Source organism: Natator depressus, chromosome 15, assembly GCF_965152275.1.
Source record: "Natator depressus isolate rNatDep1 chromosome 15, rNatDep2.hap1, whole genome shotgun sequence".
Taxonomy (NCBI): Eukaryota; Metazoa; Chordata; order Testudines; family Cheloniidae; genus Natator; species Natator depressus.
In genome coordinates this window covers 26,715,378-26,741,811 of record NC_134248.1, presented here as the reverse complement: position 1 = coordinate 26,741,811, position 26,434 = coordinate 26,715,378, and the positions used below count along the sequence as shown (strand labels likewise).

At 38.8% G+C, this 26,434-nt stretch overlaps 1 protein-coding gene across 1 annotated transcript; it reads left to right on the top strand.

Annotated features, from left to right (window-relative positions):
* On the top strand, positions 1 to 26,434 carry PPTC7 (protein phosphatase targeting COQ7). The gene is made up of 6 exons (XM_074972738.1): positions 1 to 294; positions 11,919 to 12,098; positions 15,239 to 15,437; positions 18,278 to 18,401; positions 21,019 to 21,148; positions 22,826 to 26,434. The coding sequence occupies exons 1-6, from the start codon at positions 93 to 95 to the stop codon at positions 22,882 to 22,884; spliced, it is 894 nt and encodes a 297-aa protein (XP_074828839.1). The 5' UTR covers positions 1 to 92; the 3' UTR covers positions 22,885 to 26,434.

Below are 26,434 nucleotides of genomic sequence, written 5' to 3'. Positions count from 1 at the left end.
AGGGCCCGAGGGGGAAGCCGGGGCGGGCTGCTGCAGCTGAGGTGGCCTCGGCCCGCGGTTCCTCTCGTGCCGGCTGCCGGGCGGCCCGCGCCATGTTCTCGGTGCTGTCCTATGGCAGGCTGGTGGCCCGGGCGGTCCTGGGCGGGCTCTCGCAGACCGACTCCCGCGATTACAGCCTGGTGACCGCCAGCTGCGGCTTCGGCAAGGACTTCCGCAAGGGCATCCTCAAGAAAGGCATGTGCTACGGGGATGACGCCTGCTTCGTGGCCCGGCACCGGTCCGCCGATGTGCTCGGTAAGTGCCCAGGCTGCGCCCGGCCTCCCTCCCCACTGCCTGCAATGGGCCGCCTTTGGCACAGCCCGTGTGGGGGCCGCCTGCACCGCAGACACCAAAGCACGGCCCCCCATGAGTGTCCAAAGGAAAGGCCTTTGCCAAGCCATGGAGGGGCTGGTAGTCCCGGATTGCCCTTCCTATCCCAGACAAGGCCTTGGAGAAGTGGTGGGCTGACTGCTGGGTGGTTAGGCCCAGCCTTTGGTATCGTACCTGTAATTGCAAGGCCTAATGTATGTGAAAAGCAGAAAGGCAACTGTTCATGCCGCTCTCTTTGCTGAAGTGGTTAAAACTGAACAGTGTTAATAACTTGAACAGAAAATGTCATTGAAACAGACCCTTCCTATTTTCAACGCACAGGATGCCCTTGTCAGTTGAAAGGCAAAGTGACATTGAGACTGGTTTCAAATGTCAGATTTCACTTTCAGCACCCGGTTTACCTTGGTTACACAGTACGGTTTTGATCTATACACAGGACTATTCTGATTCAAGTGTCATCACGAGCAGTGAATAAGTTTGGATAATTGTTGTTTGTGTAAATAGTAATATTGTGGAGGCGCGTGACCTTTCTCAGACATCGTTGAGGTTGAATTTTATTTAATTATAATCAAAGTTCAGGGGTTGAGTTTCTCAGCAATTGAACCAGCTTTGCACCATAACTTTATAGTACTAAAAAGATCTCAGTGGAGTTCCAGCCTTTTTTGATTAGACCGTAATAGTGGGCCGGTGTTGGAATATGTCATGACTTTGTGACATTGGTAGTACTTCAGAATGTGGAGCTTCAGTGGTAACTTGATTACTTGAATATGACTGAGACATTATTTCAGAAAAATATATAACTTGGTGGTAGGAAACAATGTTGCTGTTCACCTTTAAGGGAGCTGTGGATGATGCTGTGGCTCTCCAGGAGACATGGGAACCTGATCCGTGTGTTCAGTACTCTGCATCTTTTCCACTGGGTCTGAGTTTTTCCCCCTCACCCCATTAAAAGTAGCTGTCAGACTGCTGTAGCTGTGACCCGTGTTGTCTGTTTTTAAAAGTTCAGTACATGTCCAGTGCTGATGGATGACTGAATGTTCAGTGATTAGTCTCCTCAGAAATGAAGTACCTGGGGCACTTTTTTTCCAGATAGGTGGACTCTGTGCATGGGAGAGAGAGGGAAGGTGAAAGGAAGGAGGCACTTTCCACTTACAGTGAATCTACTCACTCCATTTTTTTTTTTTTTGTAGCATATTTGGTAGTCCTATCATATTTGTGTGCTACTCTTTTCCCAGCCCATCTTGCCTTCCTGCTGGACCCAGCAGAGAATTACAATACTGAGTTTGTCATTGCATTAATTTCATGGCAACATGATGACAAACACAGGATTGTAACTTTGCTGCAGGGTCAGACAGAAGGAGAGTTATTATTCAAATCCAAATATATTAAATAGGAAAGTGAAACAGAAAATTACTGGCAGACTAATAGAATTTATAGAAGAAGCCATCTTGGCTTTTTATTGCTTTTCTAACATTAAAATGTACCAATAACTTCAAAATTACTTTATGTTCTGCAGACATTAGAACCCAATATAATTCTAGATATAAAAATTCATCCTTATGTCTCAATCTATATTGCTTAAAATCACGGAAATATAGGACTGGAAGGGACCTTGATAGATCATATGCACTGAGGCATAACTAAATATTATCTAGACCATCCCTGGCAGGTGTTTGTCTAACCTGATCTTAAAAGCTCCAATGACAGAGATTTCATGACCTCCCTAGACAATTTGTTCTAGAGCTTTACAGTTAGGGAGTTTTGTTTTAAGCCCATTACTACTTGTCCTGTCCTCAGTGGTTAAGGAGAACAATTTATCACCCTTCTTTTTATAACAATATTTTATGTGCTTGAAGACTGTTACCAGGTCCCCTCTTGATCTTCTCTTCTTCAGACTAAACAAACCCAATTTTTTTCAATCTTTCCTTGTAGCTCATGTTTTCTAGACCTTTAATAATTTTTGTTGCTGTCCTCTGGACTTTCTCCAGTTTGTCCACATCTTTCCTGAAGTGTAATACCCAGAATTAGACACAATACTCCAGTTGAGGCCTTATCAATACTGAGTAGAATGGAAGAATTGCTTCTCGGGTCTTGTTTACAACACTCCTGCTAATACATCCCAGAATCTTGTTCACTTTTTTATTTATTTATTTATTTTTTTGCAGCAGTATTACATTAACTCATATTTAGTTTGTGATCCACTATAATCTTCAGATCCTTTCCTGTGGTGGTACTTCCTAGGTAGTCATTTCCCATTTTGTATTTGTGTAATCGATTGTACTTTTGTACAAAGTGTAGTACTTTCCATTTGTCTGTATTGAATTTCATCCTATTCAGACCATTTCTCCAGTTTGTCAAGATCATTGTGAATTCCAATTCTGTCTTTCAAAGCACTTGCAGTCCCTTCCAGTTTCATATCATCTGCAAACTTGATACGTGTACTCTCTATGCTAGTATCTAAATCATATATGAAGATATTGAATAGACCAGACCCAGGACAGATCTCTGCAGGACCCCACTTGATATGCCCTTCCAGCTTGACTATGAACCATTGATAACTCCTCTCCAGCTAGTTGTGCTCCACCTTATAGCAGGTTCATCTAAGCTGTATTTTTCTAGTTTGAGACGGTCATGTGAGACAGTATCAAAAGTTTTAAAATTGAGATATATCATATCTACTGCTTTGCCCCATCCACAAGGATTGTTACCCTGTCAAAGAGGGATGGTAGGTTGGTTTGACGGGATTTGTTCTTGACAAATCCATGTTGACTGTCACTTATTAACTTATTTGCTTCAAAGTGCTTACAGATTTGATTGTTGTGTGTTTCATTATCTTTCTGGGTACTGAACTTAAGCTGACCGATATACAATTCGCTGGGTTGTCCTTATTTCCCTTTTTATAGAGAGGCACAATATTTGTCCTTTTTCAGCCCTCTGGTGTATCTCCTGTCTTCAATGAGTTCTCTGAGGTAATTGCTAATGGCTTAGAAATCTCTTCAGCTAGTTCCATAAGTATTCTAGGATGTATTATCAGGCCTGCTGACTTGAAGATGTATAACCTGTCCAAGGAATTCTTAACTTGTTGTTTTCCTATTTTAGCCTCAGATCCAATGCCATTTATGCTGGTGTTCACTATGTCAGTTGTCTGATCCTGTTCACTTTTTTTAGTGAAAACTGAAATAAAAAAGGCCTTTACTGCTTCAGCCATTGCTTCATGGATAGATATGGATTTTTGTCTTATTTTAGCTACTGTAATCACCATCTCTGGCCTCCCTTCTTCCCCACCCCTCTATCTGTTCTCAGTATTGATGCTGAAATTCCCTTGTTCTTCTGACATCACTCCATCCTCAGATATCCCTTCCGTTTTTTTAGTGTAAGAAGCTGAAGCTCTTCACCCCTGCTTTCTGTGCCCTATGTAACTTCATATTGACCTTCTCTCTTCCATCTGTGCTCCTCCCAACCCTGACTCCTTTTTTGTCTTGGCCTCCCACCTCTTGTCCACTTGGCATCTTTTCTTTCCTTAAAATTCTCTTCTGTAAACTCTTTGTTTCTCCAGACCCTCTTGCATTTGAAGTGTTGCTTTTTTTTTTTTTAATTTGGTCTCCTGTTTTGAAACTCTTTAGGGCTAGTTTCTCATTTAATTTGTTTAATGAAGAGCCTTGTACATTTAGTATTATAGTAGAGTGGAATACTAGCTATTTTGTTGGTAAAACATTTGTCGGTCAGGGGTTTGGGATTAAAAAACACACCCCTGACTGACATAAGTTCCACTGACAGAAGCACCAGTGCTTGTTGGGGGTGGTTTAATTATGCCACTGGGAGCGCTCTTGCCTGTTGGCATAGAGTGGCTACACAGGAGACCTTAGAGCAGCGCAGCTGTGCAGCTCTAAGGTCTGTAGTGTAGGCAAGGCCTATGTAAATATATTTGGACTGTTTGTAGTTGAAGAATAAACTTAAAATATTTTTTCCATTTAGATTTGATTTTTCCTATTAGTCACTCAGTGACAAAAATCTGCCAGATACTTTGGCAGAGTAGTTTTAAATAAACTTTAAGTTTATGAAGAGCAAGCCTGAGTGGGCTGAATGTGGGTGTGGAACCACTCCCATTCAGTGGAAAATGTGCATCGGTACTTGGGATTTATTCTTTCTTGGGTCAAAAAAGAGTTGACTAACATCAAAGAGGCTACACGCTTTTTTCCTGTTTTTAATAGCTAAAAGTTCAGATAGTTTTGTTTGTTTTAGCATAGAACTGTTCAAATACAGAAATGCTGGTGACTCTGTTTCATGTGTGCTGTGTAGTTCAAAGCTTGAAAAAATTACTAGTTACCTAGAAATCAGAATACTAAGTATATATCAATCTTTCATATCAAGATCCAGGACAAACCCCTGATGAAAAGTCATGTCACACTCATCTTGCAGCAGGTGGTAAAGGGTGTTCTTGAGGCTTTATCTTTCCTGTTAGCCAAGAACTGATAGGTTTCAGAGTAACAGCCGTGTTAGTCTGTATTCGCAAAAAGAAAAGGAGTACTTGTGGCACCTTGGAGACTAACCAATTTATTTGAGCATAAGCTTTCGTGAGCTACAGCTCACTTCATCGGATGCATCCGATGAAGTGAGCTGTAGCTCACGAAAGCTTATGCTCAAATAAATTGGTTAGTCTCCAAGGTGCCACAAGTACTCCTTTTCTTTTCAAGAACTGATAGGTATCTGTTAACCTCGCAGCCATACTCCTTGACCCTGACTGGAAGGGAGAACAAACTCACCAATTTAGAGACTCCTCTTCACTGTTTTCTTCTTTGGGATTTTCTTGGAGAAAAGAAGCCAATTTCTATTACTATCCCTGACCTCTGTTTCTGGTACCTTCATGAGTATTTCTGTGGATAGCAGCAGCATGCAATGGATTTCATGTGATCATTGCCAATTTCATGGCTGCCAATTTCATGCTGGCCCAGAGCAGGGCATTACTGTCCACTGTAAAATTCAAATTTTGGCAACTATTTCCTCTGCTTAAAATCTAGGTCTTGGGAGAATGTAGTGTAATTGGTTAGAACTTCAGTGAATAGTACTGTACTTGAAACTGAATGTGGCAGCAGTCTGTCTAGTTACAAGGTAGTCCCCCTCTCCATTTTCTTTTTTACACTGTAACATACGTACTGTAAGTAGGTTAAAAAACCCCCCACTTAGTGTAAGTCCTTTTTCTGGGCAGGAAAAAGGCCCAAGAGAAAGCAAACTATGGATGATCTGCAAAAATTATCAAGATAATGTCAAAGCTGTTTTAGCCCGTGAAAACGGGAGTGTGTTCTGTATCTGATGCCTGAAGGGCATAGAAGGCAATGTTAAAAGGATTATTTTGTTTCTGAAGACATTATTCAGAGAAACTTTTGCTGGCTCACACCAATGGTGTGCCTAGTTCCGTACACTGAGTGTAATCCAGGGAGGTTAGTGGTTGTGTGGTGGTTTTTGTTTTTTAATAAATTAATTCATGGGCCTACAACTTTTAGGTGTAACACTTTTTTACTTAATATATGAATGAGCTAAACAAATATTGTCTTGTCAATAAAATACAGTTTCTTTGTAGGTATGTCAGGGAATATGGCTTCTAGCAGACATTTTTGTCTGATGGATAATGGATATGTCAGCAGAACTCTTAAATACTGCTTGAATGTAGCCCTTTGGAAACATGATTCATTCCTCTTCAGCAAAAAAAGCTTTTATTTGGTCTTTTTCTTAACCACAGTTTCTGTAATGGTGTTGAACATGATTTGTTGGCCTGTGCTTACAGTTAGATGCATGTTCAGCCACACCCACTGTTGACACTTGTGAACAATATGTAACTTTGCTTGCATACCCAAGGCATGAGTGTGGCTGCCTGAAGGAAGAATACTGTTCTGTCAATTCTGTGCAAGGAAACGAGAAGCAAAACTGAACACAGTAGCCAAAGATCAAGCCTTGTCTATGCTGGCAAAACTTTGCACAAATATCCCACTGTTTACACTAGTTCATCTGCACTTGTTAGCAATATTGGGAGCCTTAGTGTAGACAGGTGACAGCGTTTTAAATACCGGGTCAATTAGATCTGTTCTGTGCAGGGATAGATGACAATGCTTAAAATGTCAGCAGCAGCTGGCAGTCCAGGTGCACAAGAACTCCCAATATTGCACAACACTGTGATGCTGAACTCGTGTTAGCTATGCTGGGAAACTCTTGCAAAACTTCCTAGTGTAGACAAGACTTCAATGTGTTCTTGTAACTCTTAAATCTGTTGATAAGCAGTCCGCAAATGATAAGTTTGTGTTAAGCATTTAGAAAGTCCCACTCTTTCCTGTCCCACCCCCCAAAAATGGCCTCCTACTTGGCTATTACACTGATCCCCTTTCTGCTGTTGAAGTTACTAAAAATGTTGCTACGGAGTTTGAGAACTAGATCTGGCCTTGGGCGGAAAACTGACTTAATTGGGATATAAATTCACCCCAGCTCCCCTGATATGCTTGTGACGCTCCCCAGGGGTGCTCCAGTTTGTGAGGCATCTTGCCACTACTTGCCCTTAGCATGAAGCAGTGTTGTCTATGCCTGATGTGGTTAAACTCCCTGAAACCAGTAGCCTTTGGCCCCACATGTACTGACTTCCAGGTCTCCCCACTCCTCACCCTCTCTTTACAGTCAAGTGCTAGGTACACATGAACCCTTGAGTCTTGGGAGGGCTCCCTGCAGTATCCAGCTCTTGTGCCTGGACACTCACAATAATTACCAACTAAGCTTTCCCCAAAGAGATAGTGTACCCACAGTTTGACTAACACAGCTGTGGATCAGGTCCTTTACATCACATCACAGCACAGAGAGAATGAGTAGAAACAACAATTGGTTACACATATAAAACAAAACATAAAATGCAATTGTAGATCTATGCTTATTAATGGTTACATTTCCTATTATATAAAATAGATTTTCTCCCAAGGATTCAGACTTCGACAAAGCTGCTGGTTTTCAGTCAAAACCAGGATTCAAGTTTTCATGAATATCTCTATGCCCTACAAGCAGTTTTCTCAGTAAATGGATACCAGAATGGTGTTTTTGCTTCTTATTTCCCCAAACTCATTGTTTTGACCTCAGACTCAGGATGGCTCCCTGTTGTTTGTTCTCCAGTGTGCTGGCTCCAAGTTGTCTTTGTATCCTTGGGTTGACTTGAAGTGCAAATGTAGCTGCCATTGTGTTTGACTTACAAAGTTTAATCTACATAGGAACCTAGACAAATGTGAATATACATTCCTTTGTCTGGCAAAACCAGTTCTTCACTTCTAGGGAGTAACACATTGATATAAACTATAAGGACACATTTTCAGTGTATATAGACATACTTTTTAAAATCTGTACATTTTTGTAATATTAATGACCAGCACAATCCTGGTTTTTATTTGAGATCTCACAAGATTCTTTATAGATAAATACTATGACAGCAAAATGTTGGGTGAGGTGAGTTTGTCGGGCTTGATAAGTTGCTGTTGTCATCAAGGGGGATTTGGGCTCACAATGGTTTTTAAAGCATCTTACATATGTTGGCTGAGTGTGTGCAGGGGAGGAATGTGCACAACTAACCCATCCGTTGTTAGCTTTGCATGTTTGTTGTTTTCCCCTCCAGTTAATTTATAACTACTTCCACTGAAGTTCAAGGTATGCAGTATGCTGAAAATTTAATAACTTCAAGTGATATTAGCCACACTTTGATTCACTTGGGTTTGGCACTGCAGCCTTACTTGCTTCGTGCTTTGCTCTGAGACTTCTGAGGGTCCTTGATGTACTGGGTCATCAAGAGGTTGGATGAAGCCAGCTTCACAGTAACTGACAGGCACATAGTCTATAATTTGGCAGTAACTCTGGGGAGTGCTTGTCTAGCTTTTAGCAGGATAACTCCCATTTATGAATGCTGTAGGAGAAGCTGTAATCCAGGGAATCTTGCCTTTCACATGTTTTTCTTTAAAATGTATTCAGCTGCTTTACCTGCTGACATTATTCCCTTTTTCCATGATTTATGATCTCTTATACAGAAGCCCTGACTTAACCCTGACTAATGCTTTTGAACATAGAGTAATACATATGTCCAAGGAAATGTGCTTGTGTAGGTGTTCTGACTCTTACTGAATATCCTGACAAAGTCAAAGATTTCATACAACTTAAATTTAGTAATTCTTCTGTCACTTAAGCAACATTTTAAACTTAAGCAATTACTGTGTTATTTGACAGGTTTCAGAGTAGCAGCCGTATTAGTCTGTATCTGCAAAAAGAACAGGAGTACTTGTGGCGTGGTGCCCCAAGTACTCCTGTTCTTTTTGTGTGTTATGGGTGTTCAGGGTTTGAGGACATTGCATGTTATGAAATATGATGGAAGTAGTAAGTAAACTGAAGTTAACAATGCTGTTAACTCAAGACAGCTGTTGGTTTAATTATCTTTTTATATTGATGTTCTGTGTCCAAGGTGAAAGGATGGATAGTATAAATCAGTACAGCACATGCTGATTCCTCAGCAGCAACATAACAAGTACCAGTAGTTTAGTTTTGAATTTTATTTGAATGAAATCTGAGGTGATGTGCTATTATACAGACAAAGCTTACTTGTAGGAGTATAGTGGTAGCATCTGAAGTTGTCTTAAATTCTCCCTTTTTACTGATCTTGGAGTGTCAGTTTTCAGTCTGTTGTTCAATGTATTGAAAAATATTCAAAATTTCTTTGCTTAACTTGAGCCTCATTGGCCTTTAAAGAAAAGAGATAAAATAAATTAACTCTTTAATCTGAAGCTGATATGTCACATTCCTTTTATGTAAAATAACATACTTTACCCTGACAAGTTACATGTAACTTTTTTAATTTAAAAAACCAGCTGGTCTGCAGGACTGGATGGTTCGGGACTGGGAATTAAGAACCTTTTAGTGCAGGTCAGAAACAGCTCAGGTTGGTATTGTGCATTGCAAATGTTTGGCTCTTTGACTTGCATTACATGAGCTGATGATCTGTCCACTTTCCAGAGAACACAGATGTCCACTGCCCATAAAAACACTGCTACATTTGGTCCCCTTGCTAGCCGTTTTAGAAGAGAGAGGCAAACAACTAAATGAGATTTTGGGGTGGGAGGAGAGTGAGTTATCCTCATTCCTAATAGTCCTTGTAGGGAAAAGTTGAGGCACACAGGTGGTCCAGTTTGGGAAGCTTGTATTATCAGGCCATACAGACGCTGGCTCTAACCTGCTGTTGGATTATGTAGTTCATGTCAAGGTCAACTCTAAATCTTCCACTTTGATTTCAAATGGGATCCTATGTGAAGAGCATTTTTAGATAAACAAATTGCATTTTACTGTTTAAATTTTCACTCAACTAGAGGTTAGTTCTATCCTTTTTCCAAAATAAATCCTTTACTTAAGCATGCTCTGAAAGAGTGACTCATCATGCTCTATTATGATTAGCTTCATTTTTTTTTTTCACAAAGTACCATACAATACAGAATATTCCTTTCAATTATGACTTGTATGTTGAAGATCAGACAGATCCTTCACCAAATTAAATAATGGAAACATTTTCAAATAGGATTATTTTTCTTATTGGGTATCTGCAATCTATCTTAATATGTCCTGTAGACAATATTTGAATGCAGTAGTGTTAACATTAAGAACAGACTGTGAAAGACTGTAAAAATATTTTAGCCAAACAGACAGCACTTTAGCATTAGCTGTTAACAACCCACCACGCCACTACAATTTAAAAGCTTTAAAATTACTATGTGGTCAGGTGAGCCAGTCATATCTTATATACTATTGCAGCTCAACTTTCTTTTGCAGTAGTTATAGAATTTAAACTTCCTTTTTGATTGTAATTTATCTTAAACTTTTACTGCCCTGTCACTAATGAACCACACACTTAAAACAACTCTTGAAATATTTTTCTCAGCACTTACAGGGTGGCTGGTAGCCTTGGATAGTAACTTGAAGGAGTAAATCAGTTGTGTTGTGTTGGTTGTAACATTGTCAATCCACGTTTTAGTTATTGCATTTAAAAAAAAGTCTCCCTTGTTCTACCTGTCCCTTCTGTGCTTCACTTTTTTCCTTCTCTCCCTCACCCCTTATATCCCCTGGTTTCCTTACCATGAATGCCTTATCTGCTCCCTTAGATTTTTCTCTCACTCCCCTTGCAAAATAAAGAAACAACCCCTCCCTACCCTACTTTTGGTCAGTATCTCCCCCACTGCCACCATCCATGCACCCCTTATGCCGTAGAAATTGTAAATTTACCGTGCACCTAATGGCCAAAAGACTAAACCTACCAGTCGAAGATAATACAGAAAAGGGAAGAAGTGTGGCACTGTCGGGGAATGCACAGCCCTGCAGATTTTGGAAAAAGTTAGGATGGTGGGGTCTTTAATAGAGTACACATTGGACCCAGTTCAGAGGTTCATCTCTTGTAGCCTCTGGCTAATAGGTGCCTTGAATTTTCCTCCCCCTACTTCCTATCTCTACTAATGAGAGAGAAAAGGAACATTCTCTCTCCTCACCTTCCCATCCCAGAGACTCCAGACTGCTGCTAGTAGTGAGGGACTCTGCTAATTCACCAATCGCCAGCCTCCTGCTCCACTGTGCTTAGCTTTAGCACTTGCCACTGCTGCAGCTCAAAGCTTGGGAAAGCTTTAGCCAAGTGAAACTGACTTAATTCACGTTAGATTCAACGCTGTTCTGAGTAGCTACAGTGAGCCCTAGTGAGTTTTAACTCTCTTGCTTGGTTGAAGGTGTAAGCATTACAACGGAGGCTCTGGAGTGCTCTTTCTGCTGATGTAGAACAAAATTTTTTATTGATTTTAATAGTTCACATTTGGAAGCCTTTCTTCAAACACTTTTTTTTTAAATGGAAGTTTACTTTCTGCAAAAATTGCCACTCACAGGAAAGGGACCACCACACCATGAATGAGCGGTAAAAGAACACCTATCTAGAGATGTTGGATGGGGAGGGAGTTTCTCTGCATTATCTTCATTTCTGTTCTATTTAAAATCTTCTTTACGCTTTTTCCTCCAACACTTCCATCCCTCTCTTTGTGTGGGCTAATGAAAGTGTAATTTGTATCCCTGAAAAGCTACTTAACCATCCAAGAAATCTATCTTATCGAAAAGTCAGTCTCTTCATAGATCATCATTCTAAGTAGTTTTTTTAGCTTTAGACTTTTAATCAGTTTTACTAGCTGTCAGATGTGTCTGGACCTTTACCCCACAGCTAACATTGGAAGTTTACTTAAATATGTGCACTTTCCATAGTGTGTAGTTTAATTAAAACCAAAAATTCCCTTCCAGGTGTCTAACTATGTTCTGTTAGAATATCTCTGTGCTGTTCTCATGTCATAGTAAAATTGTAAATAACTATTTGGGAAAAAATGTTTAATACAGAAATATGGTTAGCAAACTGTGGTGTCTGTTTTAGCTATTGGACCCCCTCTCTCTCCCATGCTGAAATGAATATCAAATGGTTTGAAACTTGTTTTATTAACAGTAAGTTATTTTTTTCCTTCTTTTCTTTTTAGGGGTAGCAGATGGTGTAGGTGGCTGGAGAGACTATGGGGTTGACCCTTCTCAGTTCTCAGGGACTCTAATGCGAACATGCGAACGTTTAGTAAAAGAAGGACGGTTCGTACCAAGCAATCCTGTTGGAATTCTTACCACAAGTTATTGTGAGCTGCTGCAGAACAAAGTACCTTTGCTTGGTAAGAGCAGCAAATATTCTACAAATATTGTTCATATGGTGCATGTCCTCTAGAAACAGGTTTTGTAGATTCAAAATTGTTTTAATGTTTAAACTTTGTACACCAGCACGACAAACCAGGGCCAGCTTTTTAATTTAAAAAGGGAAACCTGAAATGAAATTGCAGGTCTGTAACCCAGTAGGTCTTCTGAGCATCTTGCAGAATGGATACAAAATAAGTTCCTACTACAATCAGCTACTAGCTATATATTCAACAAAATCATTCTTAATTTGAAACCGTTTGGGAGTTTGTAGTTTTGTGACTAAACTCCACCTGAACCCATATTTTTCTGAAGATAGTAACAGGGTACTCTGGTTACTGGGTCTCCTTGCCTTACTGCTACTTTTGAGCTTTCTGTGCACTGTGGGTTTTAGACTTCACTGAATGTCGTTTAAAGGGACTGTACTCTAAATGGCTTGTGCTGCACAGTCACTGATATTCTATTGTACGTCCCTTTCTTTGTGGGAAGAGATATGAAGCACAGTTAAAGAAATATGCTACTAATAATGGTTTGTTAAATGTTGTGCACCAAGTATGCCTTTGGATATGTGCATGTAACTCCCTTGGAAAGCAGTGGGAATTATGAGTGGACATGAATGCAGAATTTGGCTCTGAATAGGCAACCTTGAAAACTGAACACTAAGGGGACACTTACAAGCTTTCAGACTAAGAGCAAGTTACCCTGCCTGACTCACATGCTTCTCACCTGACCTTAAACTTCTTTGCCAAAAGAGCTCTGTGTGAACTATATTTAGCTAAAGTTTGCTGAGCTCAGGAACAGATGTTCACTTTTTATTATATCTGTAAAGAATGGGTACAAACCCCAGAAATGACCTTGTGTCACTTTAGAATAGCACTGTTTAGTAGTTCCTTCAGTGGGTTTAAGTGTTTAACTATACTGGTGCTATTTGTACAAAACAGTCAAAGTAAAGAAGTGATCGACAAGGTGGACCCCTGGTAATGAGTTCTAGCAGCCCTTTTATAGAGGGAGGCAACTTCGTGCTGCTTGACCTTTCAAAATCACAAGAGCAGCATATGTTGTCACAAGATCTGCATTCCACACATGGATTTCTAGTTACAGTACCTGTTTAAGTTAGAATATGAAAGTAATGAACCTTAGTCTCTTCCTGCTCTTTCTTCCCTTCAAAGCACTGTAAAGATTCACTTGTGGTGGGAGTTATTCTCAATGTTTTTATTCTTTAACTCCCCCCCCCCCCCGCCCATCTTTTTATGTCGTATCTTGCAGTAGTTCCTCTGCTTAAGAACACTGAAGTATGAACTATCTTTCCTTGCTTGTGCTTGTGGCCTGGTGCTTGTTTCCTCAGTGCAGAATCCTGCAAATACTTGGACATGAAATAATGAGGGGGAGGGAGGAAAACTGAAGTTACTCCAGGCACAATATTTGTGTTGCAGTGCTATTTTGTCCATTCTGTTTTGGACTCCATTAGTTTCTTAATTCTGGAGTCTAACAGTTTACTTTTTGTAAGTGTAAAGTGACTTTTTGGACTTGAAAGCTGATCTTGTTGTCTTTTAAGAGTTTTAATGACAATACAAATAAGAGTTAAGACTTCATTGCTCTTCAATTGCAACAAAGACCTCTGTCAAAGGTAGAAGAGTTAAAGGCCAGTGTGCTAAATAAAAGGTCTGAATCTAGCTCATTGTAAACACCATGGTCTATCAGAAATGCAGCTGTGCTTTGAAACGTCTGCTAGTGGAAAATTCAGATTTTTCTCTAATATATGGTATCGGAACGTCTACTGAAGATGGGTTCTAATAGTGTGAGAGAACTCTTTAGATTCAGTTGTACTTCAATTCACACTCTTTAGGAAAGACTTGTTTTTCTTTTTCTAGTTAGAATTGCCACCCTCTCTATGGAAGTCAGTGTATTTCGTTCTCTCTGAAGGACCTGGACAGTGTTGGCCCTTTTCCAATATAATATTTGCTGTGATTTATCTACTGTTGCCATCAGCAGCCAGTCCCAGATTCTACATTGGAATGAAGGAAAACTCTACAATGCCCTCAGCATGAGTGCAATATTTCTGAAATTATCAGGGATGTTTCAATTCCTCCCCTCCTTAGTCTACATTTTAATGCATCTAGAATGGTAATTACAAAAGGAAATTTAGTAGGAAGTTAGTGTACCAAAAACAAGATGATAGTTTTCTTTAAGACCCTCCCCCCCCCAAGAGATAAATACCAAAGACAATTGCAAAACGATCAGTTACAAAATAAGTGATAATGTTTGAATGAACTTCTGATAGTCCTAGTTTAAAAACTTGGCATATGCTGTTGTAAATGTTACAGAAACTTTCCCAGTTGTCAGGATGTTGATCAGCCAGTTATAAAGTGTCTAAGCAGCTAACAGTGCCTTGTGGCACTTATTTAAATATTGAAGCTAATTTCTTGAGCTTTAAAGCAATGCACTTATTTCTGACTGAATTATATTAAGATACCATACGTTCCTCTTAAAATCTAGACCTCCTTGGGAGCCAGTCTTACCAAGATCTTTGTCTTAAAAGAAAAAAGGAGCGTGTTCATTGCTCTGCCACCAATAATGGAACAATATCTACTGACCACTTCCATTAAACTATTTACTCTATACACGACGTTTGTAGTTGTGAATGAAAGCATGTGGACGACACCTAGCATAGTGTAAGCGCTACAGAATCCTGTTACTAATAGCTTCACTCTAACCATAGTTTCATTATTTAGTGTACTTTCTGTAAAACAAGCCTCCTATAGGAGACTGCTGACATAGCAACACCTAAATATTGTATAATAGGAAATATGTATTGGAATGTAGCAGCACAATGTAAGGAGACAAATCAAAGCAAAATTAAGTAAATGTTTTACAAATAAATCTGTAGCTGGGGTTGGAAATGATTGCAGAAATCTCGATGTGGTTTGTTGTTTGTTCCTACTCCAATACATATTCACTTTGTTTTGTATTAACGGATATTTACTTCTGATTTTTTTTGTCAACAATAAGTGAACAGCTGGCCTAAGAAGAAAATCTGTTGAACAGATAGAGCCTATAATGTATATGCTGCTACTTCTAGTTTATCTCCCGTTGATCAAATTACTATTATTTTTTTTCCTAGGAAGCAGTACAGCTTGCATAGTAGTTTTGGACAGAACAAGTCATCGTTTACATACAGCAAATTTAGGAGATTCTGGATTTTTGGTAGTCAGAGGAGGAGAAGTAGTACATCGGTCTGATGAGCAGCAACATTACTTCAACACTCCATTCCAGCTGTCAATAGCTCCACCAGAAGCAGAGGGAGTCGTCTTAAGTGATAGGTGAGGTGGGGAATTAATCAGAAACATGGATCAAGAACTTGAGATTTTCTCCCAAGGTTTCACGGTTCTGGTCTTTGTACTGAAACTTTGCACATAGGCCTTTTAATAATGCTCCCATTTGAAGGGTGAATCTCCTTCCCCACTTGCTTGTCTTCAAGGTAGTGTAAGCATTTCTCAGGCTTAAATTAATCAAATTTTATAGGCTGTTGCTGTGGTCTAATCTCTGCTCAGGGTAGCAATGATCTGCTTACATGCAAGTGATTACTTTCCCTAAAGTTAGGTGCGCACTGAATATAAAGCATTTCTGATATCCTCAAAGGGACTTGTGTATTATGGAACTGTTCTGATGAAAATATAAATATACCTGTTTCTGTACATTGTACACCATAAATGTGTCTACTTTGTCTAGTTCCTAGAAATGACTTCACCTGTCATTTGCTGCAATATCTGGACACGACAGGCAAATTCAGGTTGTAGTAACCATGATAAAAATCCATTGCTTCTGCAATTTAAGTTGAACTCCTAACATTATTGCAATAGCAAATAGCTTTTGGCTGCTGCCTCTTTATTTGGCAGTATTTGTAAGAGCCTCAAATGCAAGTTAATAATGGCCTCCTATGATTCAATATTTGATGTTTTCTTTTTTCTTTTTTTTTAAAAAAATATTCTGAACCAAGTAAAACTGAAGTTTTTTTTAGCCCATCTAAGGTCAGGGAAGATGGCATAAAATATTTTATGCTGTAGTAAGGCTTTTTTTTAACTAAAATATGAGCATTACATAAGTTCCATAAAGTAAAGTACATATTATGCCATTATCTGGAAGAATACTGAAGCATGGAAAAGTAACTGCCAGGCATCTGGCTGTGACATATCTTCAGTGCAAATAAAGCCTGACATAGAGGTATAACACACAGTGCACAACTAGCTAGCAAAGCTGGCCTAATGTATAACACTCTCCCTCTCCCTCCCTCCCCCATTTGACTTAAGTCAAATATAGTGTGTTCAGGTTGTTGCAGGTTTTCCTTCCCAACCCCCATGCATCATTTGGGACTGATTGGGAATACACTAATTTACATAGCCAGGCAGTGAGGTAGTGAATACTTGAGGAACAGGGCAGGGAAGCATGTGACTGCAGCTTGCATTTCAGTACAGTTAAGTTTCCAGCAGCACATTGTGTTCAATCAAAATGAGCGAAACTCCGTTTTGGCAGAACACTGAGCTCAGAGATGGGAATGTTACAGAAGTGCACCCGGTCCAATAGAAACTAGTCATTTCAAAGCAGAGGACTAGCAGAGGGCATGATTTCAAAGCAATCTGTATTTCAGTGCTGGCTAATCATTTTTCTAAACTAATGAAACTTCACTAGTGAAACCTAAAACACAAAAGGCAAGACATACCTTCTTGTCTAATGTGTCTGTTCTTGGGCTATTTTTGTAACAGAGTAAAGGAAATGGTTTTTCTTGACTGATTTGGTAAATATTTTATTTAAACACTGTACAAGTTACATTTCTTAAATCAAAGATTATAGACTCATTAAAGTGCTCTCTCTCTCTCTTTTTTTAATATACCCTGAATATAGAAAGTGATAGAGCTGTGTCCAGGGAATGCAGTATGAATCTGAAGTTCTTGTTCTGAGGTTGTAGACTCCAAATTGGGCAAGGTTTGGGCTTCATAATTTTTAATACCAAAAAAATTCTTTTGAGGATGTTTGGAAATAGTTCCAGCTAGTGATCGTTCTTTGTGTATGGCTTTAATTATAGGAAAGTATACAAAGAGTGAAGGGAGGAGAGGTGTCATAGGAGTTTGAAATCCATGCACTTTAAAAGTCCCCTTTATTGCACAATAACTGTAAATCATTCTAATAGTTGAGTGAAATCTAAGTATCGTCAAAAGTAGAGTCCATTATATGAAAAGACATAAGTAGCACAAAGGTAGTTATCAAGAATGACATTCTTGGAAATTAGAAAAACAAAGACTGAGTCATTATGGAATAAGGAAAGTGTGAGATGAATCAGCTTTCAAGATGCCCACACTTCCACTCTGACTCGTGGTTATATCAAGTCACCTGGTCTCTTGGACTCTTGACATTAATTGCAAAGACAATTAAAAGTCAGAGTAAATATCAGTATTTTTCTTCTGTTGACTAAACTTAATGTTAAACTGGTTCTATCCAGGGGAGAGTCAAGTGACCTAAAACTCTAGTTTGAAATGCTAGCCTTTCTGAAACTACAAGTTCAAATCACAACCCTGCATCCTTCTATGGTGTGCTATGCATTTTTTTAAATCCAAAAATCTCCCGGAAAGATCTTGTCTATTCCAAAATAAATACTTTCTCCTCCTGTGTATTATGCACCAGTGGACCATCTGGGTACTGCCCACTGTTGGTGGTGATGTACCTAAATAGTCTGAAATACTTTGGGATCGTTCATGATAATAGGTGTATCCAGTAAGCAGGCTAGCCATTTCAATCCTAAATTAGCTTTTCGGTTACAGCCTCGTTCTGCATATTTAAGTGGGAGTGAGAAGGAAACCTTGAACTACAGTATCACCTAATGGTTACAATGGAGATATACTTGCAAAATATATTAGACTGAAGAATGGTCCAAATCAGGCATTTTAAGTGCAATTCTCTGGTGTAGTGTTTCAGATGCCCTCTATTTGTGATCATACTTCTGTTATACTGGCTTTCATGACAAACTACACTGCTGTATTTTTCCAGAAAACAGATTTTGTAACACCAGTGAATTGCAAAACCTATTGATGCTGTAATTGAACAGGATTTGGTACCATTAGCATACGCTAATGTCCATTTCTTTGACATGGTGGTATTCTCTTCACAGCCCGGATGCTGCTGACAGTACTACTTTTGATGTTCAGCTAGGAGATATTATTCTGACAGCAACAGATGGACTTTTTGACAACATGCCTGACTATATGATTCTTCAGGAACTGAAAAAGCTGAAGGTAACTGAAAATGAAGTGTGTGCAGTTGAGTTATAGTATTGAAATTCATCTAGAATATGAATAATGGGCAAAAATTGATACTTCCTCTTAAATGTTCCAAGAGCAGCTTTTTTACGTAACTAATGAATCAGAACACCATTGCATTAAACAACTTTATCTGGGGTGACAGGATTATTGGACTTGAAAATACAATACAATTCAGCTGTAAAAGCTGAAAATGGAGTATAAGAACTAGTATAAACCTGGTTTCAGAGTAACAGCCGTGTTAGTCTGTATTCGCAAAAAGAAAAGGAGTACTTGTGGCACCTTAGAGACTAACCAATTTATTTGAGCATAAGCTTTCGTGAGCTACAGCTCACTTCATTGGATGCATACTGTGGAAAAACATCCGATGAAGTGAGCTGTAGCTCACGAAAGCTTATGCTCAAATAAATTGGTTAGTCTCTAAGGTGCCACAAGTACTCCTTTTCTTTTAGTATAAACCTGTATAACATCCTTGAGGAAGCTATTTTGATACTGTAATCCTGCATGTTAACTTTTCAGTGGCCTTTCATATTGTGGTTTCAAAAGAGGCTTGTCTGCTGATAGGATCTTATCCCTGAGATAAATTACTGAAAGTTGTTGGTAGACAGAAAGTAAGTGACTGCCTTGTAGACAAAGTGAGTTGGAGATGCTCTAGGAATTGTCTAAATGCTTGCTTGAAATTTTGCTCTTTTGTGGGTAATGGGAGAAATTCTCATTATTTTCCACAAGAAATCTCTCATCTTTCATCCTTTTTTCCAAACAGCATTCAAATCTGAAAGGCCCCATTTCAGTCTAAAGCTATGGCTAGGTTAGGTATTACGTTTTGTTTTTGTTTTTTTAAAGGTGTAGTAGGCAGGGTTCAACACCTTGAAATATGTGTTGGAGGGGAGCCTAGGGTTGACCATTATCTGCTAACACTTTTAAAACAACATGTTCTTAGGCCTGGTCTACACTGGGGAGGGGGATCGATCTAAGTTACGCAACTTCAGCTGAAGTCGACGTACTTAGATCTGCTTACCGCGGTGTCTTCACTAGGGTAAGTTGATGGCTGGCACTCTCCCATCGACTCCACCTGTGCCTCTTGCCCTGATGGAGTACCGGAGTCGACGGGAGAGCGCTTGGTGGTCGATCCAGCGGATAATGTAGACAAGCCCTTAGTCTAGAATGGTTACAATGGGTATACATGGCTCTAGTTTTGCAGGGGAAACATGAGCTCCACCTATTGGCACATTTGGGAAAGACCGCAAATAGAAATCTGAGTTATGAAAAGAAAAAGGAGTACTTGTGGCACCTTAGAGACTAACCAATTTATTTGAGCATAAGCTTTCGTGAGCTGTGAGCTATAGCTATAGCTCACGAAAGCTTATGCTCAAATAAATTGGTTAGTCTCTAAGGTGCCACAAGTACTCCTTTTTCTTTTTGCGAATACAGACTAACACGGCTGCTACTCTGAAACCTGAGTTATGAAAGTTGAGCCAAGAATCGTCAAAGCCTGTTCACTCCCCAAACTGTTAGGGAAATTCAGATATGCTCGTAAAAGCATGTATAAATTACAGAGATGATAAAAATGATTACACGTGAAAATAGCTGTTTGTCACCTGTCTTGCTCAACATGGAAAGGAATCCTTTCCTGAGTAAAGCAGCAGGCACTGAAAATGTAAAGATGATTGGAACTCTTGGAGGAAATGCATTATACAGAAAGCTTGTATTCTCATTGGATTTTATCACTGAATTTGAAAAAACTAACCTAGATAGTTATAGGGGAAAGCTTATTGGCTTCCTCCTTTAAAAAGTGAAGTTTTTTTTTTGTGGGTGGTAAACTTACATTGTTAGGTGCAAGCTGTCTGTGCTGGGTATCCAAACTTCTTGTATCCCACAAAAAGGTAGGTTTTATAAATTTTCATTCTGATTTGATCCATCACCCAGTGTAGGGCATTTAAAGCAGTTGGCAAAATGTATATTTTTAAGCCTTTTTTTATGCTGCATGGTAATATAAAGCCTTTGTTCCACACTTACCCTTATTACTAAAACTAGCTTTATTTTTCCATTCCTTGGTCTAGGATGGTGCTTTGGTGCTGTGATTGAGCACTCTGCATTTTCTGGAGGCAGTATTTTTTGAGTGAACGCTTTTGGTTTAGCATTCCCTTTGCAAAGATTAGGTGTCGGGCTATACACCGGAAAGGAGCTGGATGAATGAGGGGATGCTCTGAGTAGTCAAAATAAGCAAAGGGGAAAGCCTAGTTTCTCAACAAAGATTCCCCTTTGACACTTAAAATACAGGGAGGTGTAGACTGCTACTTTCTCCCTTCCTAAGATAAGTGGTTTCATAAAACTCATGCACAAATGATTATAGTGGCAGATAGAGGCTGAGACTTAATTTCCTACACAAACGTTCTTAAAGTACACTGATTTTAATTCAAGATATAATTGGGATTCCCTTGAAATAGGCAATACCTACTATCTAACTTGTAACAGCTGTTTATATTCACATCATGTTAATTAATCAATATTCCAATAATGTGAAATGTGCCTGAATAAAATTACCTGTGGTGGGTTGCTTTTGTAAGAATAACTTGTTCTTCCATCAATTTAGCATTCTAATTATGAGAGTATACAACAGACAGCAAGAAGCATTGCTGAGCAAGCTCACGAACTGGCATATGACCCCACTTACATGTCACCTTTTGCACAGTTTGCATGTGACAATGGATTGAATGTGAGAGGTAAGATTTCCTACTATTGGGTAACATAAGTCTAATGGTGTCACATGAAATTCCTTTCTTGGACGCATGCCAGAGTTCCTGAATAGTAAGTGATCTTAGGTATGTTCTGGGAAAGAAGGATGCCCGTCATAATTTTGGGAGGCAGTGTGATCCCATGCATAGGACACTGGACTGGAAATTGTCAGACCTGTGTTCTATATTTGGCTGTACCACTGACCTGCTGTGTGGCCTTGGGCATAGCATGTCTCCCCTCTTTATTTTCCCTCCCGTCCTCTGTCTGATCTGATTAGATTGTAAACTCTTCTATAGGCATTACCAGAGCGCATATAATAACTCTTGTTTTTATTTTAGTAGTTTGTTTGCAGAATGCTCCCCATTCATCTCACATTGTTCAGTCCCTTTGCCCTCTGTGATCCTTGTCTCCCATTCTTTGGAGAGGTCTCTAGTACCCCTGGCAGAGTCCTGAGGGTTCCATTTAATAGTTCACTTTAAAGAAAGGAAAAAGTCTTCCTAATGTAGAGGGCAAGGCCCACTGAAACCCCCTCCTATTGCTGGGAGGCTGTTAGCCTGTGTGCCTCTCTCATCGTTTCCATCTGCCTTGTGGGTGTGAATCGCTGATCTTCTTAACTCCTGCCAGCCAGAGAATCTATTGCTAGCTGTGCAGAGCACACTCATTCGCTGCTTCCCTTATGACTGACTGCTGGTCCTCTGTATCCACAGGCTTAATGGGAGTTTGTGTAACAAAATACCACTTCACAGAGTAACTTCACCAGAACCTTACACAGCATTCTTACAGCACCACAACCCACAATCCTTTTTAATGGGTTTTGCAGTTGAAGAGTTTGGTAGTATCTTGCATTAGCAAAATGGGACAGTAGCCCTCTGAGATCCTTGCAATATATCATGTGGGTGTGTCACTGTTCCCTTTAAGGTGTGCGCACGCACACAGATCCTAAACCCTGCTCACACGGCAAAACACCACGTGCACAAAAATTTGCACAGAAGCACAACAGTTTGCACAGAAGAAATTTTTTTGTGCACGCAGCCTGTAAAAAATTAGAGGGAATATTGGGGTGTGTATACATCTGCATTTTGTATAATACAAGTCATTCTGTTACTGCAAATACATGCACTACAAAATTATAAAAGTTTTTCAAAGGCTATTAAACCCACCCAGCTGCTTTTCAAATGTGAATAACCATCTTCTTTAAATCAGGGGAGGTATCTAAATACATTCCTTATTTTTGAGTGACTTACTAGGTCTGAGTTCAGTGATATGTTAAAATCTGATTCAGTACATGTCCAGATTTGGAGGGGGTAAGAAAAATCTTTTGAAAGATCATTTGAAAATAGGCTTTCCACTTCCCTGTTAAAAACAATGCTGAAGGTTCTCACTAATGCTTAAAATAGTATATAGGAAAGTGCTTTTCTTATAGGTATCTCTGATGCCATCAGTTACTTTGGAAAAAGAAGTAGAGGAGTTAGAGGCTTTCAGATGCATGTGTGTGAACATATTACTAATTTTGAATCTAGAGCAGTTTCTTTATTTAAAAAAAAACAAAAAAAAACCTCCTTGTAGAATTGTTTCAAGAAACGAAACCATATATGCCTTTTTTCATTATGTAGTTTCCTGATCTGCTCTTCAGATTAAAACATCTGATTTTTCTTAAATTACAGGGGGAAAGCCAGATGACATCACCGTCCTTCTTTCTATAGTAGCTGAATATACAGACTGATTTGCCTAAAATGTCAATGTCTGTTTTTCATTATCCTGGAGTTTCTAGCTTCGTGTGTACTGTTTCCTGCTGGCAGGATCGCTTTCTTTCTTTGCAGCTGATCTCAATGGCCAGTTACTCAAGCCTGTTGCCTCTTATGACACAATTGAGATCCTTTAAAAACCACTATTGTAGTACACTGGTCTTCTTCTGCCAGCAAGAAATGAAGAAACTTAAGGCATGAAGCTTGTCTCTCAAAACTTAGTAATCATTCACAAGGTGGGGAAACCCAGATCCATATGGTTACTACTTCTAAAATGTGACTAGTTTCAAATGATTGGTTACAATTCAAAACTAGATTTAATAAATCAGACTGATAAACCTCCACAAGAGGGCGTATTACTATTCTGCTAGAATCAGCCATTATCCAACAAAGGAGATGTTACAAAGCATACGTTCATAAACATAGTCTTGTTACAGTGATAGGTGAGGGTTTGTTTATATATAAACTCCAATTTTCAAGGGGTTTATAGCTGCTGTAAACATTTTGCTCTTGGCATACATGGTGTCAGCCTTAGCCTTTTTCTAATACAAAAGTTGGGAAAAAAAACATTAGTTTGCGCTGTATGGATGCACAAGTGTTTTGTGATTTCAGGTGCTTATTCGTGATCTTAAAATGAAAGTTTTTTTGCAAATAATTCGTCCATAATGGAGCCTGGTATCTCTGGATATTTTTTTTTGCAGTGGGGAACTTTTTGTTTAAAAAAGGTTTATTACTATTTTAAGTTGTAACTCAAATTCACAAAAGCCAGAATATTCAAAATTGAGGCGTAGCATATCCTTAATCTGTCTGATCAGCGTGTGGTGACATGCCATGTATGCTGCACTATCTAAGAATGATGGGTTGCGTTAAAAACAGATAATCCTCAGCTCTGAACTTCCTTGCTTTTGTTTGCAGAAAACTTTACTGTTAACTAGGCATAATTTGTGTTAATACCGCCATTCTTGCTTTGTATAAAATAGAATCTGTACCAAATTAATTTGATGGTCATGCTGACTCAAATGTGCACCTCTGCTTATGCTGTGGCAGCAGCAGTAAGTATGCAAATGGAAAATAGTTAACTAATAACTAGCAAAATTTACATTTCAGTAACTGATATTTAGGGTTTTCAGAATGAACCTTCATGATGTTTACAATTATTTAATAGCCACTCTGCAATATAGCATTTCCTTATGAATTTTAGTAGCTCGCAATTGTTTGCCCAATTTCTGCAAGCTCTCTTTCTGAGGTGCATAAAAGCTGATAGCTATAAAGATCATATATATTTTTGGTCAGTTTTTCAGTAACTTTTTTTGCTGGTAGAAAAGTACTTAGAAATAAATTAAAGCCATGTTTTATATAAAAGTCAGGTAACGATGTTTAGATGAGTGCAGTTAAACTTGGTCAGTAAGGAATCTCTCCTTATCTGAAAGGAGATTTTTACTACCTGGTTCATTGTATTAAAACTGTTAAGTTTGAGGAAATCTCAAATTGTTTAAAGAAATTTTTTTTTTTTGGTGGAGTTGTACTGTATATTTGCATAATTGTATGTCAAGCTTTTATTTTATTTAAAATCACTTGACATGTACCATGTACATGTCATTTTACTATATTTTAATGCATCATGCTTGTAACAGGCATTTCATTTATGAGAGTGATTAATTTCAAAGCTGTTCAGTAATTTATCTGCTATTCATAAATTGGCCTAATGTTAAATATATTTTAAATCACCTTTAACTACTTGTCAAAATGCCTTAACTACCCTAACTTGGCCAAAATAGTAGTAGTTTGGTGGGGGTATGGGAAGGATTATACGAATGAAGAAAATCTTAGTGTTAGTCTTTTATATTTTATAAATTTATAAAATATAAAAGACTAACAGTGAGTGGCAGACAACTTTGCATAAACTCTTTGCAGTCCCTTCAAGCTGTATCTAGGTACATTTTGTTGGAAGGAATGTATTCCTGCTGCAGTATAGGGCTTAATTTCTAGTGTTTGAGGAATGTCTCTCAAATCTGGACGTTCTCTACAATAAATTCTCCAGTATTTACTGTCTCAATTCCTTGTTAGAGCAGACTTGATCAATTACTATCTTTCCCTATTCTTGAATTTACTCTGATATTATGCCCCTGTGGAGCTGGACTGTTTCCTCACTTTATAATCCTGCTCAGCCCTCCCTGTTCACTATTTTCTATAACTAAAAATTAGGGTATGTATGTGGATCAGATAAGTGAGTGGCAAAGGTGCTTTTTGCCCGCCCTGAACTCAGTTGTCACTGTGCTCTGCCTCTACTGATCCAGGGTCTGGAATCCTAGGTCATAGACATTCAGCTGTCCTGTCAGTGGCTGAACTGTCTCACCTAATGAGTCTGATTCGAAATCTTGTTTTTGTGTTAATGCAGTTTTTAGTCAAACAGTATATATAAAGTCATTTGCATCCTAGATCATGATTTTTTTTTATAAAGAACAAATTTGGATTTTAATTTACAATTTGTAAATTTATCCCTCACTGGACACACCAAAGACCAGCAAAGTTTATAGCTTTTTCCATCTGTTAAAGCAATACTGTATTATAAAGAGTTAATATTTTTATCACATGCTTGAGAATTTTGTGTTTTCTGTTTTTAAGATGTGCACTCTAAACATATCAGAACCTAATTTCTTCCTATGAATTTAAGCTGTCTGCGCACAATAAATATTTACAGAAAAGGAAATGACAAGACCCATGTACTTAAAGCAACCTTAAAATGATGCATGGAGCAGTAATCCTTCCTAGAAATTAGGTTATTGTAATTTTATCATGAGAGAGACAGACACAGGAAAGATGTTTCAGGTGTATTCATTTGAGTTGGAAACGTGAAAGATGAACAAACTTTCACCATCTGGAGAGGGTTTGCCCTGTATCAACAGCTGCTTGGTGGGGAACAGTAATCTGAAAAGATGGAACACCTTGGTATACCAGTAACCTATCACACCAAGTAATGAAACAGCAGTTGCAGGAGCTGGGTGTCTGCAGGTGAGAGAGGCCTAGGATAATTCTCTTGTGGAGGGTTTGAAATGTCCCTGGTTCCTTGTCCCATTAATAGCTATCTTTGGGAGAGCTGCAGCATCCAGTTTCTCTTAAGAGTTGCTACCTTTGCATTTATAAAAAAGGAATGGGAAAACCATCTAGAATTTGGGACCAGACTGGATAATAACAAAACTATATGAAGGGGTGTGTGAAGGTGTAGCAAAAATGATATAAGTATTTTGTAATTGGAATTCATATCTCTTGATAATAGGTAACTTCTCAGTGGAAAACCAGACTATGAATGTGTAGAAGTTGACTGTGTGTAGTAGTTTCTGACAAAGATAGCTGAGATAATGAAACAAATCTGAGTCTGTATCTAATGAGGATGCTTTTGTGTTAGACTATCATTTTACCTATACTTTCCTAAGAGGCAATTATGTGAATTGGATGTCTGAAGTATGCAGGAATAGTTCTGTAAATACATTTAAATGAACTGTAAAGATATTTAATAAATATAGTATT

Excerpts from the sequence above, each read along its gene's own strand:
- PPTC7 (XM_074972738.1), top strand. The coding sequence starts at position 93 with ATGTTCTCGGTGCTGTCCTATGGCAGGCTGGTGGCCCGGGCGGTCCTG. Across the intron at positions 15,438-18,277 it reads GGAGTCGTCTTAAGTGATAG|CCCGGATGCTGCTGACAGTA; the intron begins GTGAGGTGGGGA and ends TTCTCTTCACAG. Across the intron at positions 21,149-22,825 it reads CAATGGATTGAATGTGAGAG|GGGGAAAGCCAGATGACATC; the intron begins GTAAGATTTCCT and ends CTTAAATTACAG.